This window comes from Hippocampus bargibanti, linkage group LG04 (assembly GCF_051943395.1).
Source record: "Hippocampus bargibanti isolate YZ-2025 linkage group LG04, ASM5194339v1, whole genome shotgun sequence".
In the NCBI taxonomy this organism is placed as follows: Eukaryota; Metazoa; Chordata; class Actinopteri; order Syngnathiformes; family Syngnathidae; genus Hippocampus; species Hippocampus bargibanti.
Window position 1 is genome coordinate 30,923,577 of NC_142737.1, and position 20,439 is coordinate 30,944,015.

The following is a 20,439-nucleotide window of genomic DNA, read 5'->3' on the forward strand; positions in this document are numbered from 1 at the left end:
GATCGTTCATACAATAGCCTGCTTAGGCAAAACAGGTTCGGCAACATTCGTTATGCTGATGAGGTGATACCGGTGGGAGTGGGGGAAATAGGCCAGTCGTTAATCAGGAATGTAGGAACAATCAGTGGGGCCACAGGGAGTGGTCCTCTGCTCCCCCCAACCTGAGAGTAGGGCCCTATCATAGCTGTGTCCGGCGCCGCCATGTCTGGACATTAGGGATATATAAATAGGGCCGATACGACCAGTCAGACTTTAGTTTGCTGACGAAGCCTCTTGGATAGGAGGCGAAACGTCCGAAACCTTCAAATGTGTACAGATGACGGCTGAAGAAATATATATATATAGTAAAGTCTCATTATATCGATATTGGTTATATTGATAGTACTGCTTATTAAGATACTACAGTAAAGTCTCGTTATATCGATATTCAAGGGAGTCCGAAAAAAATATCGATATAACTGGGACTATCGATATATCCGACCCTGTTTGCATGTAATTTTCTCTGTGCGTGCATAGAAATAGTATCGATATAACCGGGACTATCGATATATCCGATATCGATATAACGAGACTTTACTGTATATATATATATATATGGCCCGATGCCAGAGCTACCAGCTAATATTTGTTCGCTGACAAAGCCTCTTGGATAAGAAGCTAAACATCCGAAGTACAGATGACGGCTGAAGAAACCTTTTCATCGATGGACCACTCCTGTACGGCTGAGAGCTTACACAGATGTTTTTTTAAAAACTACTACTATAAATGTTATCTTGCCACACTATATGTCATTCAGAATCTACCATATGAAAATAGACACTCACCCACTCTCCAATGCTGTGACTATCGTTGATAATCTTAACCTCCTCCCACAGAATACGGTCTCTCCCCCAGCGCCTGATGCAGGAGCGTGTCTTCACAGCAAACACGAGAAGAATGATGAGGGCTATAAACACTAGGAAGCCCAAGACAATTGCGATGGCCTGCAAAGAACAGAAGACCAATTGTCAGTGTCGTGCCAATTTTAGAAAATAGAAAGTCTTCATGTTTTGCACTACATTAAATATCTGTATTACATTAAATATCTGTTAATCAGTATCAGTTAATAACTAGTCAGTTCACTTACATTTGAAGTTCACTCAATCCAATATTTGTATTTTATTGATTTGTTTTCTACTGACTGGGAGAGTTGATGTAAGATACTCAACTACCAGAAAGGTAGACTATTCAAGGGAGAAAAGGTAGAGCCAGACAAATGCCATGTAATCAATTTAAGGCTTTGTAAAAAAATATTTTTGATTAATCACAGTTAATCATGCAATATTATTCAGGCTAAAACATTTTAATATTATGCAAATATGTTTTAGTGGACGATTAAAAAAACATAAATGTGACTATTTTTAACAATGAAAAACATGTCACTAATAGACAGTAGAAAAATATAACTCATATATTTTTAGAAATCTATTTCTATGTTTACTTATTGAAATTTTGATGCATTCAGAATCAGAAAACCTTTATTCGTCCCAAAATGGGGGAATTTGCTGTGTGAATAAATGTCCAAGCATCCAAGCATATAAGCACAATCTTGTGAATCCCACAAATGTGAAATATGCTGATGCTCTTCAGTGGGGGCAACCATTGAGGTTTGCATACAAAGCCCAAGGAGGCATGTCATATTGAATTATTCTTCATGCGTATTGTACCAGGGTGTTGAAGCACTCCACTGAAATGCAAACTCCACTTTGCACAAATCCAAACTTTTATCTAGGCTTCAGGTGGTTAAAATGAAATTTGCCTCCCATTAATCCTATCACTGCAGTTTGATCTGATGTCCTCCATTTAAATAGCTGTTGGCCATTAAAACAGAGTGTATTCGTGAATTGCACACTGACAAAGGCTCTGGGTTGAAACTTTATTTTTTTTTATGCTTTCATTATTTTGTAATTAGGTGGTCCTTATTATCACATTAAAGTCCCAGCCCATCATTTTAATACTAGTGTGGATTTCTAAAAATATAAGTGAACAAATTCAACAATAAATATAGTATTTACAAAGACTGAAGCTCAATCTCAACAAGATTGATATCTCACCTCTTGGGGTTCCACCACACAGTAATGGTACAGGTATTGGTTGAGGAAGATACCCTGAGCCTGGTTCTGGTTTTGATACTGAGCACACAGCTGGCGAACTTGGTTGTAGTAAATGGAGCCTGAGGACTGGGCAGTTGGGTTTACGGCTACCAGGTACACAATAGTGGCGATGATCATTAAAAATGCCAAGATGGCACAGATGATGATTGTTGCAAGGTAGAACTTTGACGAACGAGCAGCACGTTGTCTTGACACAACCAACACAAAAATGATGAGCACAGCTATGAAGGTGATGGCGGCAATGGCAATGATGAAGCCTTTTCCAGCTCGAGGGTCCATTTGTGTTGTTCCTCCATAGCCACTGTAGCCATTATAAGAACCGCCAATGCCTCCTGCAAATCCGCCCCCATAACTGCCACCGTATCCGCCGCCATATGACCCACCATAGCCTGGCACCAATCCGGCGCCACCACCCAGACCGATGGCATTCATATCATAGTCCCAGGCAAGTGTGGAGGCCACACAAGCAAACACAGCCACACACATGATGATGATCAAGATACAAAGGATCTTCATCACACCCGGTGGTGAAGTCCAACGATAGAAATGAAGCATCTTGTCCGCAGGGTGGTACGAAAATGCTGGATTGGACTTGAGTTCGCTATGCCTGTATCTGCTGCTGTGTCTGCAAAAAAAATAAATAAAAAAGACAAGATTTAGATCTTTGTATTATTTTTTAAACAACTTTAGGCTTCTCACATAGACACACACACACACACACACACACACACACACACACACACACACACACACACACACACTCACACAAAATAACTGTCTTTTCATTTAATGCACATACCAAACCAAAATTGTGTTCACAACTTCAGAATAAGAAAACCTTTAATCGTCCCACAATGGGGAAATTTGCAGGCCACAGCTGCAATTTGAAAGGGGATGAGAGGGTGAAAGGATAAAAAAACAAGATATTCTGATTACAGTGATACCTCGGCTTACAGACGCTTTAGCTAACAAACTTACGAACGTTAAATTAACGAGAATATAATCTTGGCATACGACCTATTTTTTGGGAAACACACGTAGCCCCACAATGAGTGATGTGGCTCCTAACAAAGAGCTGTAAATGGCAGACGACTTTTTTTGGTCCTCTATTCCCCACCCCCAGTCTTCGGTTAAAGCCACACATGATTGGTCAAGATTTGTGATAGAGGAGGGAGAAGACACACGCAGCAGGACACACGCAACAGTGAGCGAGGGGGGGTTACAGAAACATAGAGCTGCACACGAGCAGGAAAGGCAGACGACAGAGGTTGAAAAAAAAGTGAAAAAAAAACTAAAGTGAAAAGGTGTGTGTGTGGGCCGGAAATACTAAACCTACAGCATTAAAGGACAACCGACGCCTCCCGACAAGTTATGTCCATAATTTATAAAATCACTTCAAATGACTTTAACTGAGCGTATTTTACAAAGATTCCACAGCATATAGCTATAGTTTACGTTCTAAGACTTGTGCTGTATATTCACTAAGTCTTGTTTTCGAGTTGATGACGATCCCCATGTGACGTCACGTTTGGACCGCCCCTGACCGAGAAAGCGACACACAATGCATTTTGGGTACTTTGTTTGGTCTGAAAACTTCGTGTTGATGGCGAAATTAGAAGGAAAACACATAAATAACGCCATGGTGAATCGTTGTGTGTTGCACCAAGACAACTATTTGATATTCGCTGACACAAATTCCCAGCTGACAAATCAGCCCATTTCCAACGGAGCTTGGGCGCAATCTTCTGCATTTTCTGGGTGCTACATTGCTGTCATTGGCGGCTCGAATTGATATGGGAGGACTCCTTGAATCATTTGCAAACATTTATGCTTTCCTCTTCAGAACTATTTGAATCATATTCATAACTGGATGAGTAACAAGAAAACATCTTCTCCGAATCTGAAGCCATTGTTTTGATTCTCGAGCAAGGCAAGACGTCATGGCGTGACGTCACGAACAAAGGCGTGGGACCTTCTGAAACTGGCCATTTCCGGATTCATTTTGAAGTCATTTTTATTGGTGTTTTTCATTTAACTAAAAATATCAGCCTGCCTGTTTTGGGTATTATAGATGCTATAAAACGTTTTTATAATGTCAGTGGGAAACACAAAAAAATGGTGCCGGTTGTCCTTTAAATGTAGTGTGTACAAACATCAGCACAGTAAGAACCCAATTTATTAACTGTCTTTCAAATGTGAAAAATATCCCTGATCAGTTAATAAATTTGTCTCAAGGAATATGGCGTTTACATACTATTTCGCAGATACTTGGAGGAGGAAATGGAAATAGATTAAAATAACATATGCACTGTGATTTATCAAGATTGCGTCTGTTTTTAATAGGTTTTCATTGAAGGGGCAAAGTTAAACATTTATTGAAAAATGGAATCACTTTCAACATTCAAAACATATTATTCCACAACGAAATATTCAAGCTCAATAATACCTACTTGTGTTAAATTCCGCCAAATCATAGATGGTTTGTCCTGACCGCGCGCTCAACAAACTCCTCACTGACGCCCTCGCCTTCACGCGCTAACAATACACGCGTACCGTCGCCGAGCACACAGACATAGGCAACCTGCAGTGAAATTTGCATACTCGGCACGGCAGCCAATCAGAAGCATGCTGCTTTCTTCCGGACTTTCGCAAGCGTTATAAAGTCGTGCAATTGCATATCGTTTTCCAAAATAGATGCACAGAACCTCAGCCCAGAAGAAAGATTCAATAGAAGCTAACAACATATGTGACGCTACTAAACGTAAATTTACATTAAACCGTGACTGTAAAGTGTACGTGAGACTCATGAAAGGGGCTGAGTGGCTCGTAGGAAGCAATGCAAACATTGCATTGTGCACCACAATGACAATCGACTACTGCAGCAAAATGAAACCATGCGCATTTACCGTAAATTAAGCAAGGTAGCATTTGTAGTAGGTACAATGTTGACAATGTTTTTTAGTGTGATTAGTTGTCTCATTGTGCTTCAGGTTGTGAAAGATGGGGCAGGCAACTTCTCAGTCATCTGCCCTGTTGTCCCGCTAACTTTTTGTCATGAGTTTCTGATGCTGTTTTTACTATAATTTGGGCAGGTACGACGGCGGGCCGGATTAAAAAGCCTAACGGGCCGTATGTGGCCCGCGGGCCGTAGTTTGCCCATAGCTGCTCTAGGCTGTTTGGAAAGCATTATCTAACTGAATGAGCGGTGACAAACACTTGCCAACGTTTTTGTGTTGCTACACCTGAACGCACCCCCCTGTCAAGATGCGATAGAAGTGATTGTGATTGGCTAAAGGGTAGAGTCATGTGTCATGGTAAGCCAATCAGAGCTAGTGTTTTCACACACACCGGAACAGCGTGTCAATAGTCACGCTAAATTGTCACGTGCGAGTTGACAGCTCGGGCGTGGGTGCCGCTCGCGACACTTCAATTACATTTCATTTCAACGAGTCACTGTCACCTCACCAGTGACATGATTACGACGAAAGTGCATCGCTATGTCCTGTGCTCCAAAAGTTTGCTTGTGCTCCAAAAGTTTGCTTTGCACAAGGTGATTGTTAGACGCGAGTGTGCCATTTTATTCGCCCCGCCCGCCTTGTTTTGTCGCGTTTTATTCCGCGTCCGTGGAATCATCGGACTCGCGCCTTTTGTTGTCATAAAATCTCTGCCAGCACCTACGGGACTCGAAGTGAATGCAGATGACATCGAGGAGCTTGTTGCTGACCATAATGAGGTCATCAACACAGAGAATTTGATTAGCCTTTAAGAGGACACGCAGAAACAGCCCATTCAACAGTTGATGTGCAGGCTTTTATTGAACAGTTCCATTCAGAAAAGGCTATAAGAATCATCAACATGATGAATGATAATGTGATGCCTCAGTTTCGTAAGACCTTACAAGTCAGAAAGCAACAGGTGTCAATTAAGAGCCATCAATGACCATCACAAATGTAAATAAAGTGAGTTTATTATACAGTGCAGTGTATTTCTTTCATTACAATACAATAGCACATTTATTATACATAGGATAAGGTAGGTTGTGTGTAGTTTTAAGGCTTATTTAGTTGAAAAGTATATTTTATGGAAACCTGGGAACGGACTATTCCCATTTTATTGGTTTCCTATGGGATTTTTTTTTGAGATACACACTTTTCGCCCAACACACTCTATCTGGGAACCAATTAAGTTCGTAAGTTCACGTCTCACTGTACTACATTACATTTTAAGCGCCTTTCAAAGCTCTCAAACAATGACAGTCACAGACAAGCATAGGTACTATGATAAATAAAATACAATAATAAATAGAATGCAATAAATAAAATACAATGATACATAGAAACAAGAGAGAGAAAGCTGCAGAGAAAATGCAATTTTAAATAGGTGGGTTTTGAGATGGGACTTGAAGGTGGCAAGAGAATCGATGTTACGAATGTTGGGAAGAAGCTATCCATTCCATCAAGCCATCAACGACCATCCCAAAGGTAAATAAAATGACTTTATTATACAATACAGTGTATTTCTTTAATTACAATACCATACCACATTTATTATACATAAAATAAGGTATATTGTGGGTAGTTTTAAGGCTTATTTAGTTGAAAATTATGTTTTATGGGGACCTGGGAACATATTATTCTCATTTTAATGGTTTCCTATGGGGCATTAATGTTTGGAATACACACTTTTTGCCTTACACACACTTTCTGGGAACCAATTAAGTTCGTAAGCCAAGGTATCACTGTACGGCGATTACCTCCTAATACGGCAGCTATACCACCTCATTTGCAACACCTGGCAAAATGAGACACTTCCTCAGGAATGGAAAGACAGCAACATCGTCACCATTTATAAAAGGAAAGGGAACAAGTCAATCTGTGGCAACAGCAGCCGTGTCGTCTCCCTGCTCTCTGTTGCTGGCCAGATTCTTGGGAAAATTATATATATATATATATATATATATATATATATATATATATATATATATATATATATATATATATATATATATATATATATATATATATATCCATCCAGCTTCTGCCGCTTATCCGGGGTCGGGTCGCGGGGGCAGCAGCTTCAGTAGGGAAGCCCAGACTTCCCTCTCCTCAGCCACTTCTTCCAGCTCGTCCTGGCGGGTCCCGAGGCGTTCCCATGCCAGCTGGGAGACATAGTCTCTCCAGCGTGTTCTGGGTCGTCCCCGGGGTCTCCTGCCAGTGGGGCATGCCCGGAACACCTCACGAGGGAGACGTCCCGGGGGCATCCTAATCAGATGCCCGAGCCACCTCATCTGGCTCCTCTCGATGTGGAGGAGAAGCGGCTCGACTTTGAGCCCCTCCCGGATGACCGAGCTTCTCACCTTATCTCTAAGGGAGAGCCCGGACACCCGACGGAGAAAGCTCATTTCGGCCGCTTGCATCCGGGATCTCGTTCTTTCGGACACAACCCATAGCTCGTGACCATAGATGAGAGTTGGGACCATAGATCGACCGGTAGATTGCGAGCTTTGCTTTTTGGCTCAGCTCCTTCTTCACCACGACAGATCGGTACAAAGTCCGCATCACGGCAGACGCCGCACCGATCCGCCTGTCGACCTCTCTATCCCTTTCACCCTCACTCGTGAACAAGACACCCAGATACTTAAACTCCTGCACTTGAGGCAAAATCTCCTCCCCGACCCGGAGAGGGCACTCCACCCTTTTCCGACTGAGAACCATTGTCTCAGATTTGGAGGTGCTGATTCTCATCCCAGCCGCTTCACATTCGGCTGCGAAACGCTCAAGCGAGAGTTGGAGAGCTCCACTTGAAGGCCCCAACAGTACAACATCATCTGCAAAAAGCAGAGATGCTATACTGAGGCTACCAAAACGGAAACCTTCAACGCTTCGGCTGCGCCTAGAAATTCTGTCCATAAAGGTTATGAACAGAATCGGTGACAAAGGGCAGCCCAACCCTCACTGGAAACGATTCCGACTTACTGCCGGCAATGCGAACCAGACTCTGACATCGGTCACATAGGGACCGAACGGCCCGTATCAGCCGCTCCTGTACCCCATACTCCCGAAGTACCCTCCACAGAACTCCACAAGGGACACGGTCAAACGCTTTCTCCAAGTCCACAAAACACAGTGTGGTTGGGCGAATTCCCATGCGCCCTCGAGGACCCTGCTAAGGGTGTAGAGCTGGTCCACTGTTCCGCGGCCGGGACGAAAACCACACTGTTCCTCCTCAATCTGAGGCTCGACTTTCCGACGGACCCGCCCCTCTAGGACCCCTGAATAGACCTTTCCAGGGAGGCTGAGGAGTGTGATCCCTCTGTAGTTTGAACACACCCTCTGGCCCCCCTTTTTAAAAAGGGGGACCACCACCCCGGTCTGCCAATCCAGAGGCACTCTCCCCGATGACCACGCAATGTTGCAGAGGCGTGTCAGCCCCACAACATCCAGATCCTTTAGGAACTCCGGTCGAATCTCATCCACCCCCGGGGCCTTGCCACCGAGGAGCTTTTTAACCACCTCGGTGACTTCAGTCACAAGGATCGGAGGGCCCACCTCGGAGTCCCAAGACACTGCTTCCTCCAAGGAAGGCGTGTTGGTGGAGTTGAGGAGGTCTTCGAAGTACTCTGCCCACCGGTCCACGACGTCTCGAGTCGAAGTCAGCAGCGCCCCACTCTCACTGTACACAGTGTTAGTGGTGCACTGCTTCCGCTTGGCTAGTCGATACGTGTCAGCTGTCTCAGGAGTCCCACAGGCTATATAAGCCCGGTAGGACTCCTTCTTCAGCTTCACGGCATCCCTTACTACTGGTGTCCACCAGCGAGTACGGGGATTGCCGCCACGACAGGCACCAACCACCTTACGGCCGCAACTCTGATTTGCCACCTCAGCAAGGGAGGTACGGAGCATGGTCCATTCGGACTCAATGTCCCCCACCTCCCCCGGGACATGTGTATAGTTCTGCCGGAGGTGGGAGTTGAAACTCCTTCTGACAGGGGATTCTGCCAGACGTACCCAACAAACCCTCACAACACGTTTGGGTCTTCCAGGTCGGACTGGCATCTTCCCCCACCAACGGAGCCTACTCACCACCAGGTGGTGATCAGTTGACAGCTCCGCCCCTCTCTTCACTTGAGTGTCCAAAACATGAGGCCGCAAATCCGATGATACAACTATAAAGTCAATCATCGAACCGCGACCAAGGGTGTCCTGGCGCCACGTGCACATATGGATACCCTTATGTTTGAATAAAGTGTTTGTTATAGACAATCCGTGTTGAGCACAGAAGTCTAATAACAAGACACCACTCCTGTTCTGATCGGGGGGCAAGCATTCCTCCCAATCACGCCCTTCCAGGTCCCACTGTCATTGCCCACATGAGCATTGAAATCGCCCAGCAGAACAAGGGAGTCCCCAGGGGGAGCGCTCTCCAGCACACCCCCTAAGGTCTCCAAAAAGGATGGGGACACTGAACTGCTGTTTGGTGCATATGCACAGACAACAGTCAGAACCCGTCCCCCACCTGAAGGCGGAGGGAAGCAACCCTTTCGTCTACTGGGGTGAATCCCAATGTACAGGCAGCGAGTCGGGGGGCAATAAGTATGCCGACACCTGCTCTACGCCTCTCACCGTGGGCAACTCCAGAGTGGAAGAGAGTCCAACCCCTCTCGAGAGGGCTGGTACCGGAACCCAGGCTGTGTGTGGAGGCAAGCCCAACTATGTCTAGTCGGAACTTTTCAACCTCGTGCACCAGCTCAGGCTCCTTCCCTGTAAGAGAGGTGACATTCCACGTCCCCAGAGCTAGCTTCTGCAGTCGAGGGTCGGACCGCCAGGGTCCCCGCCTTTGGCTGCTGCCCAGCTTACATTGCACCCGACCCCTCTGGCCCCTCCCATGGGTGGTGAGCCCTTGAGAAGGGGGACTCACGTTTCCTCTTCGGGCTGAGCCCGACCAGGCCCCATGGGTGTAGGCCCGGCCACCAGGCGCTCGCCAACGAGCCCCATCTCCAGGCCTGGCTCCAGAGAGAGGCCCCGGTGACCCGCGTCCGGGCAAGGGAAAACTAAATCCATTTCTCTTTTTCATCATATGGGGTCTTCTGAGTCGTACTTTGTCTGGTCCCTCACCCAGGACCTGTTTGCCATGGGTGACCCTACCAGGGGCATGAAGCCCCAGACAACCTAGCTCCTAGGATCATTGGGACACACAAATCCCTCCACCACGGTAAGGTGACGACTCATGGAGGGGTATATATATATATATATATATATATATATATATATATATATATATATATATATATATATATATATATATATATATCCCTAATGGACAGAGAGGCAGTGCCAGACCTCTGCTCTGATAGGTCCCTGCTATTAGGTGGGGGGAGCTGTAGACTACTCCCAGAAACTCTTCGGATGAGGACCGAAACGTTCGACACCTTCAAAGAAGTACAGATGACTGCTGCAGAACCCTTTTTCCGGATGGATCACTTTTGTACGCTTACACAGAAGAATGTAACTAATTGTTTTTTGACGACTGGTATGTGAAATTGGATCATTTCCCATGGGCAGTTGCACCCTACGGCAGGGGACTCAAACTTGCAGGCCGAATGCGTACTGCAAGACGCTATAGTTTGGGGCCCCCGCCTGGATATGTAAGTCTGTGCGAAAGAATTAGGTCTGTCTCATTTGAAGGTTGACAGCTTTGGAGAACCCGGATTACAGCGGCACATGACCGCACCCTGCACCAACTTGAATACATATGTAAAACACAGGTGTAAACATCCAGCCATTGCTGCTTTACTTGTGTTGCTGAATACAGAGTCAAACAGGGAAACAACATGCCAGTGTCATGTGGCTATCATCGCAGGGGTCCCAAATTGAGTTTGGGACCCCTGCCCTCAGATATGCAGCATGGGTGCCAAAAGGACAGTGGTCCTCGCCATCAACAAGCTCCCACCCGCCCCCACTCTCATTAACAAAAAAAAATGTCAGTGGACAGCAAACATTTTTGGCCAGGCAATACACCCAAAGCAAGTGTCAAAACCAGCCACATATTCCCTCTGCGCACACCCAGACTCAGGACATGTGTCTTCACCGACGACAAAATTAAATCATAATATGTAAAATAATAGACTCACTGTTTGCTGCCATTTGGTTGATATGGAGGGATGCTGTTATCGTGCGGCATTGTGAAGTCCACTTAGAATGCACCCTACAACAAAATTACACACGTTCATTGAAGGGTCACTCAAGAGAAAAAAAATATTTGGAAAAATATATTTGTGTTCCCATTAGTTTAAACACAGTTTTCTCATTAATATTGCTTTTCGGAAGAATAATTAATCCCATTGATCAACTTTCATAAGTCCAGGACTTTGCCTTTTTATTTGGTACCACCCTATGCTGTTAACTGAAATTGATGTCACATGACCAAACACAGAAAACAGGTAAACAGTGAAATCCAGCAAAAGAGTCAAGGGTCACTTATGTCAGTTTTTAAATGGCTGGGATAAATTGTTGCAATGACACTTTTTTTGCAATGAATTCTATTTAAAAAGGCACAAAAAAGACTTGTGAAATTTAAAAAAAGTAGTTGACGAGCTTCGCTCGACCTCTCCCTTTCAACATCAAATGAATAGCCAAAGTAAAAAAAATGAATAGCCATAAATTCCCAAATAAATTGCAGTAGAAAAATGACAAGACAGTGTACGTATGTGTAAATGACACAAATGTGAGGTTAGAGGTAGAAGAGATGAATGAGATGGAAGATTTTAAGTACTTGGGGTCAACTGTCCAGAGCAACGCAGAGAGTGGAAAAGAGGTGAAGATACTGTTGAAAGCAAAGTGGAATGGCTGGAGAAAAGTGTCAGGTGTGATGTGTGATACTGTAGCCATTGAGGAAGGAGCACACACGACTGAATGTGGAGACGTGTTTATTCCTACGGCTAACAAGTGGATCTAACTCAAACAGAAAATGCAGTGAAATATATGTGACATAAACCCGCCCCCTCCCGTGCACCTGCTGGGTGAGATGCCTGGTCCTAGTGCCCACCACACAGCCCCCCCCAGAACATCCAGAAGGAAGGTCAAGGTGAAAATGTTGCAGGGGGCTTGACCAGCCTGCCACAACGCCTACGCAGTCTGTCGTTCGGTAGTGAAGGTGAACTCATTCGGGCAGGTGATCCGGGTGAGACCTGGTGGGGGAACGACACTCGACCCTGGCATGGCGCGGTGAGGCTGCAGGTTTCGGACGGCGTCCGCGACATGGAATCTGGGCCGACGAAATGTCCTCGCCCGCAACTAAATGAGCTGGTTTTAGCCTGTCTATTGAAATGCCTTCCCTTCGCCCGCCCATATCGAGCACAAAACTCTTTTCACCGTGTTCGAGCACTCTAAAAGGGCTATCGTACGGCGGCCGGAGGGGAGAGCGGTGGGCATCGTGACGCACAAAGACAAACCGGGCTGACCTAAGAGCAGACGGAACAAATATTTTGGGGACGCAGCGGTGATATGGTGCTGGAGTCTGGGGCTCTCCTGGCAAAAGGGGGAAAGAACGTGTACCCGAAGCTTCAGGCAGAAATTCACCAGGAACGCAGAGTTGCTGACCGTACATTAACTCTGCTGGAGCGGCGTTAAGGTCTTCTTTTGGGGCCAAACATAACCCGAGCAGGACCCACGGAAGCCGGTCGACCCAGTTACTGTCCGATAGTGCGGCCCGTAGCGCGGCTTAAGGTCACCAGTGGAAACGTTCAGACATCCCGTTAGCCTGCGAGTGGTAGGCCATAGTGCGATGTACCTGCATACCCAAGGACTGCGCCATGGCTGACCAGAGCTCGGACACAAACTGGGGGCCCCTGTCCAAAGTGATATCGGATGGCGTGCCGAAACGTGCAACCCAGGATGACAGAAATGCGCGGGCAATATCTGCCGAGGTCGTGGAGGACAGGGGGACTGTTTCCGGCCACCTTGTGGGCCGATCGACCATAGTGAGATGTGTGCAACCCAGCGAAGGAGTGAGATGTGTGCAACCCAGCGAAGGAGGGAATGGCCCGACCAGATCCACATGAATGTGGTCAAATCTCCAGGACAGAATTGGAAAATTTTCCATGCTTACACGGGTGTGCCTGTGGACTTTGGCCCCAAACTTGGCCCCAAGTAGTTTGACTGATGCCAGGGTGTGAGAGGGAATGAATAGAATCAAAAATTCGCAGACGCCACTCCTGCGGAACCACGGGACGAGTGTGACCCGTAGACACATCGCAGAGGAGAGCGGGACCCCCTTCACACAGTGCCACCGCCTCAAGTTTCAGGGCCGTGCCTGCTGCCTTGAGTTCGTGGATGTCCGGATCGATCGCGGTGGCCATCTCTGTAAAATCCACCCCGAACTGGACTGGACACACGATCGCGCGTGACAAGCAATCGGCCACAGGGTTACATTTGCCGTCCACGTGCTGAATGTCTGTTGTGAATTCCGAAATGGCCGCTAAATGCCGTTGCTGTCGGGCCGGCCGCGGTTCAGTCACCTACGACATGCCGAATATGAGTGGTTTGTGATCCACATATGCGGTGAACCGGCGCCCCTCGAGGAGGAAACAAAAATGGCGCGTTGCAAGATAGAGTGCTAACAACTCTCTGTCGAAAACAATATACTTGCGTTCGTTATCTTGCAGCTTCCGACTGAAAATGGAAGGGGCTTTCATTCCTTCTCCACAAGCTGCTCAACCACTGCCCCTACGGCAACATCAGACGCATCGGTAATCAATGCCACCTGTGCGGTTGAGATCGGGTGGAACAGAAGAGTTGCACCCGCGAGAGCTTCCTTGGCTCGTTGAAAGGATTGTGCTAGTTGCGGGGCCCACTCGACAGGGTCATTAGCCTTCCTTTTTCTCAAGGCGACTAGAGGGGTTGTAGGAGGTCGGCTGCGTGAGGAAGAAACCGGTGCTAAAAATTGATCATGCCCAAAAACTCCTGCAGAGCCTTAACTGTGGCCGGGCGGGGAAATCCACTACTGCCTGCACTTTGGCGGGTAAGGGGATGGCGCCCTGTGGAGAAATGCGGTGCCCCAAGAAATCGATCTTGGACAGACCAAATTGGCACTTTACAGGGTTACCGATAAGGCAGTGCGAATCAAGACGCTTGAAAAGCTTAGTTAAGTGCGACAAGTGTTTCTCCGGTGAAGGGCTGGCCACAAGGATGTCATCTCGATTGACAAATACAAAATCGAGGCCTCGCAAGAACGAGTCCATCAGTCTTTGAAAGGTCTGTACCGCCCCCTTGAGGCCAAAAGGCATGCGGAGAAATTAAAAGAGGCCAAAGGGGGTTATCACCGCAGTTTTTTGGCACATCCTCTGCCCGTACCGGCACCTGGTGATAACCGCGAACTAGATCTACTTTAGAAAAGATCCAGGCGCCAGCCAAACAAGCAGAAAAATCTTGAATGTGCAGGATGGGGTAACGGTCATGTGTGGTTATGTTATTAAGCCGACGCAAATCACCGCACGGCCACCAAGAACCGTCACGTTTGGGCACCATGTGTAACGGCGTGAGGCACACGGGCTGTTGGAACGCCTCACAACGCTCCATCGTCGCGAATTCTCCTTTCACCATTGCCAATTTTGCCGCGACGAGCATGGGCAAAGACTGGCGGGTCGACTGTGGGGATGAATTGCTCTACCCTGTGTTTCGTATTGGAATTGGAAAAGGCGGGGGTAGTTAACGACGGGAAATCGGTCAGCAGACGTTCATAAACGTTACTTGACGTTAAATAATTTGCCCTCCAGCCTCACACGGGAAAGTCGCGAAAGAGATGCCATCAATCAAACGACGGTTAGCAATGTCCACATGTAGTCTGGGAGCACATAAAAAATCTGCGCCGATTATCGGAACTGTCATCAAGGCAACAATAAAGTTCCACTTGAATTCCCGTCCATGGAAGCGCACAGTCACCGACCTGGAGCCAAAGTTGCCGATGGGCGAGCCATTAGCTGCGCACAGGGGAGGCCCGCACCCACCTGCCGTCTTGTCGGCGGCGGTGGCCGTCAGCAGGCTTACTTGTGCCCCGCTGTCCACAAGAAAATGTCTACCTGACGAGGAGTCCGTGATGAAAAGCAGCTCACTTTCGTTGCCGGCGCCCACGGCTGCTACTGGGTGCCGGGTGTTGGAGATTCCCGGAGCCTCGTAGGAGCAGGGGGGTACGCAGTGTCAAATCTTGGCGCCAAACTGCTGATGGAAAAAGCAGATGGCTTGCCCACGCCGCTTCTGCGATCCCACTCCGGCCACATCGGTCGGATTGATGCTCGATGCCCCTTCACCGAGGGGTTCGGCCGTCACGCTTTGCACGGCGAACCGCCGTGTCGCCAGAAGCACTCGATCCGCTTCTTCAGCCAAACCTTGATAGTCGCTGGTGGCTAAGCACGTTGAGTTAGCTAGCGCTGCGCGCGCTGAGGCTGGTAGCTCACGGAGAAATATATAGGGGAAAAGGAATCTGGCCTCATCCGAACTTAAGAACGACAGCATATTATCCATGAGATCCACTTCTGTTCCGTCGCCGAGTCCGGGAAGGGAAAGAAGCCTGTCTGCTCTTTCAGAGGCCGATAACGTGAACCTTCTGATCAGCAGGTGTTTGAGCAGCAGCACACAACGAGTATTCTGCTCGTTGAGAGACGCCACGACCAGCTAATATTTCGGCTCATCCGCCGTGATGACTCGTAGGTGGAAAAATGCTCCCTCATGCTGGAACCACGAAGCCGGATCGCTGTGCCAGAACTCGGGCAGCTTCGCCGTAGAAGACACATCTTCGTCTGTTTCCATGAACATTTCCAACGTCTGTGTCACCAGTGTAGCCGTTGAGGAAGCAGCACGCACGACTGAATGTGGAGACGTGTTTATTCCAACGGCTAACAAGTGGATCTAACTCAAATTGAAAATGCAGTGAAATATATGTGACATAAACCCGCCCCCTCCCGTGCATCTGCTGGGTGAGATGCCTGGTCCTAGTGCTCGCCACAATGCAAGAGTTTTAGCTAAGATGAAAGGAAAGGTACTGTATATAAACCTGAGGTGAGACCAGTCATGCTGTTGGGACTTGGGACAGTGCCGCTGAAGGAGGCAGAGATGGAGATCGCAAAAGACAAAAATATATATTTTTTTAATTTTTGTCTCTCTAACGTGAATACCTTTTGATTTCCGTCGTCCTCCATGAAAGTAGACAAATTGTCTATGTATTTTAAGCAAAAAATACATTCATGGATTTCAGTTTTGAGTTAGAAAAATTCAATGATTTTCTGACATTTTACCGCAGTCTTAAAACTCATAACTGAAAACATTTCAGAAGCCCGTGTAAACCTCAATCCGTAAGACTAGGGTTAATAATTCCCAAATATATAGTTTTCAGTGTGAACACAGGACAATAAAAATACTGTAATAATGAACTTCACTGATTCTGAATTAAAATAAAAATGATGATGAATTTGTGGTCGTTCTTTTATCTACAACAAAAATAGACATAATTAAAATATTGAAATAGAGAGAGAAAAAGGTGTAAGGTATATGCTCTTTAAATTCTAGATTAATCAGAATCAGAATCATCTTTATTGCCAAGTATGTAGAACATACAAGGAATTTGTAGAACATACACATACATAAAAATGTGCAAGTCAATGAGCACACATTAAAATCAGAAAATTTGGATTGGATTTGTTTCGAGCATTAACATCGTGAACTCACACTTGCAGTTTGCCATTTCATCCAGGTGGTACATGTTTCACTTGGCACGCAGGTGGCAGGAATTCAAATCCATCAATTATGTATCGATGAAAAGGTTTCTTGAGCGGTCATCTGTACTTCTTTGAAGGTGTCTTCTTCTTCTTCTTTTCCTTTCGGCTTATCCCTTCAGGGGTCGCCACAGTGATTCAATGTCCTCCATCTATCCCGGTTTTGTGCATCCTCTTCTTTCACACCAGCTACCTTCATGTCCTCTTTGACCACATCCATAAACCTACTCTTCGGTCTTCCTCTCGGTCTCCTGCCTGGCAGTTCAAGGCTCAGCATCCTTCTCCCGATATAGTCATGTCCAAACCATCTCAGTCTGGCCTCTCTGAGTTGTCCCTCTAATGTACTCATTCCTGATCCTATCCAACCTGGTCACTCCCAAAGAAAACCTTAACATCTTCAGCTCTGCTACCTCCAGCTCTGCTTCCTGTCTTTTCTTCAGTGGCAATGTCTCCAGTCCAAACATCATGGCTGGTCTCACCATGTTTTATACACTTTTCCTTTCATCCTAGGTGAAACCCTTCTATCACACATCACACCTGACAATTTTCTCCATGATACATGTCTTGCACCGCTCTGACATACTATTCCGTCACTCCAGACTTCCTCATGCAACGCCACAGCTCTTCTCTGGGCACCCTGTCGTATGCTTTCTCCAGATCTACAAAGACACAATGCAATTCCTTCTGACCTTCTCTGTACTTCTCTATCAGCATTCTTAAAGCAAACACTGCATCTGTCGTACTCTTTTTTGGAATGAACCCATACTGCTGCTCACAAATGTTCACTTCTGCTCTTAGTCTCGCTTCAACTACTCTTTCCCAGAGTTTCATTGTATGGCTCATCAACTTTATTCCTCTGTGGGTAGTATAACTCTGCACATCTCCCCTGTTCTTAAAAATGGGCACGAGTACACTTTGTCTCCATTCTTCAGGCATTTGTTCACCATCTAAGATCTTGTTGACCCAGTCAGGAACACCACCGCCACCTCTCCAAGGCACTTCCATACCTCCATTGGTAAATCATCAGGCCCGAGTGCCTTTCCCCCCTTCATCCTCTTCAGCGCCCTCTTCACTTCATCCTTGCTAATGTTTGCTACGTCTTGGTCCACAACAGTCACGTCTTCTACTCTTTGTTCCTTCTCATTTTCCCCATTCATCAATTCTTCAAAGTACTCCTTCCATCTTGCCATCACACTACTGGCACCTGTTAATACATTGCCATCTCTATCCTTAATCACCCGAACCTGCTGCAGGTCCTTACCATCTTTGTCTCTCTGTCTCGCCAGCCTGTAAAGATCAGTCTCCTTGCTTCCTTCCTTGCTTTCCAGCCGAGCATACAAGTCATCATAGGCCTCTTGTTTGGCCTTTGCCACCTTTACTTTAACCGTGCGCTGCATCTCCTTGTACTGCTGTCTACTCTCGTCCGTCCTCTCAGTGTCCCACTTCTTCTTTGCTAACCTCTTTCTCTGTATACACTCCTGCACCTCCCTATTCCACCACCAAGTCGCCTTATCTACCTTTCTCCCACTCGATACACCAAGTACTTTCCTACCTGTGTCTCTGATTATCTTCGCTGTAGTTTGCCAGTCATCTGGAAGGACCTCTTGCCCACCATGTGCTTGTCTTACCTCCTTCCTAAATGTCATGCAACACTCTTCCTTTTTCAACATCCACCATTTTGTCCTCACTTCAGCCTTTGGGTCCTTCATCTTCTTCACTGCCAGCGTCATTCTACACACCACCAACCTATGTTGTCTGGCTACACTCTCACCAACCACTACTTTGCAGTCACTGATTTCCTTTAGATGGCGTCGTTGACACAAAATGTAGTCTACCTGTGTACTTCTGCCTCCACTCTTGTAGGTCACCCGATGTTCCAGTCTCTTCTGAAAGAAAGTATTCACAATAGCCATTTCCATTCTCTTAGCAAAGTCAACCACCATCTGTCCTTCGGCGTTCCTCATCTGGAGTCCAACCCTGCCCATCACCTCCTCATCATCTTTGTTTCCTGCCCCAACATGTCCACTGAAGTCTCCACCAATTCCAACCCTCTCACTTCTCGGGATGTTCTGTATGACTTTATCAAAGTCCAACCAAAATGTCTCCTTCTCCGCCAGCTCACATCCTACTTGTGGGGCATACCCACAAACAACATTGAACATCACACCTTCAATTTCTAGCTTCAGACTCATCATTCTATCTGAGACTCTTTTTACTTCTAAGACATTCCTAACACACTCCTCTTTTAAGATAACCCCAACTCCATTTCTCTTTCTGTCTTCACCATGATAGAACAACTTAAACCCTGACCCTAAGCTTCTAGCCTTACTCCCTTTCCACCTGGTCTCCTGGACACACAGTATGTCTACCTTCCTTCTCTGCATCATGTCAACCAGCTCTCTACCTTTACCTGTCATTGTTCCTACATTCAAAGTTCCTACTCTTAGTTCTATACTCTTGACGTTCCATTTCTCTCTTTTCCTCCGGGCACACCTCCCTCCTCTCCTTCTTCGGCCAACAGTAGTCAATTTTCCACTGGCACCCTGAAGGTCAACAGTACCAATGGCGGCCATTGTTAACCCGGGCCTCGACCGATCCGGTATGGGATTCAGAGGTTTGATTCGCATAATTGTTTTGGCAATTTTTTTTGCAATTTTTTTTTACGTCGGATGCCCTTCCTGACACAACCCTCTGTATTTATCCGGGCTTGGGACCGGCACAATAAGACACTGGCTTGTGCCCCCTTGTGGCTACATTATATATATATTATATTATATAGTGATTTGTTTATTCTTATTGGCTGTATGAATGTCTAATCAAGAAAAAAATATGTAACTGTGTGAAATACTTAAAAGTTCAATCGTCCAAATTTTCAATTATTTATTCCTAGTTCAAATACTAAGCAACATCAAAACAATGGTCTTTGTCTTTCTTGATATGACCGTTGGCCGAGATGGAATGCGGTCCACGAGTTCAATGCGGTCCACCAAGATCAATCACTTTGGAGGCATTCACTAAATCCTAAATTGGGTTACTTATACGTGATTAAACAGCCGATTAAACCATCTACGAATATCTTCTTCAGCTAATCGACAGTGGCGTGCTGCCACGAGTTGCTTTATGTTTATGTTAATTTGAGATTTTCTGTGCTCTACGTCATCTAACAAGATTGAGCAAATTATGGTAAAACTCACCTTCCGTCGGTCTCCTGTATGCTGTACCAAAATCCCAATGACCTCGCGAAGAATGATATTTGTGCTGTGTACCTGAGGGGAAAAAGGGATTTCAAGGTGTGACTCATGATACTTGCTCCTCCTTAATGCTACTGGACTAACCTGTTCGTCCCTGTCACATCAACGCAACAGCACAGTGATCTTGTGGCGTCATCAATTTGACATGAAACAAAAAAACATCGAAGCAATGTTTGCATTCCACCAGCTGCTCTATTGTTAACGTTTTGTTTGGTTTTTCATACGTACATAACGGCTCAAAATAATTGGAATTAAACGAGGTCTACTGAAA

The 20,439-nt window shown here is 46.2% G+C and overlaps 1 protein-coding gene across 1 annotated transcript in view; it reads right to left on the reverse strand.

The window, feature by feature from the left end:
• The window catches only part of oclnb (occludin b), a 43,367-nt gene extending 23,144 nt beyond the window's left edge, over window positions 1–20,223 (reverse strand). The window contains exons 1-4 of the mRNA XM_088995111.1: window positions 20,112–20,223; window positions 11,284–11,357; window positions 2,094–2,778; window positions 825–983 (exon numbers count right to left, since the gene is read on the reverse strand). Coding sequence (XP_088851237.1) covers window positions 825–983; window positions 2,094–2,778; window positions 11,284–11,333 — 894 coding nt within the window. The 5' untranslated portion in view covers window positions 11,334–11,357; window positions 20,112–20,223. The remainder of the gene's footprint in view (window positions 1–824; window positions 984–2,093; window positions 2,779–11,283; window positions 11,358–20,111) is intronic.
• Between the last annotated feature and the right edge of the window lie 216 nt (window positions 20,224–20,439).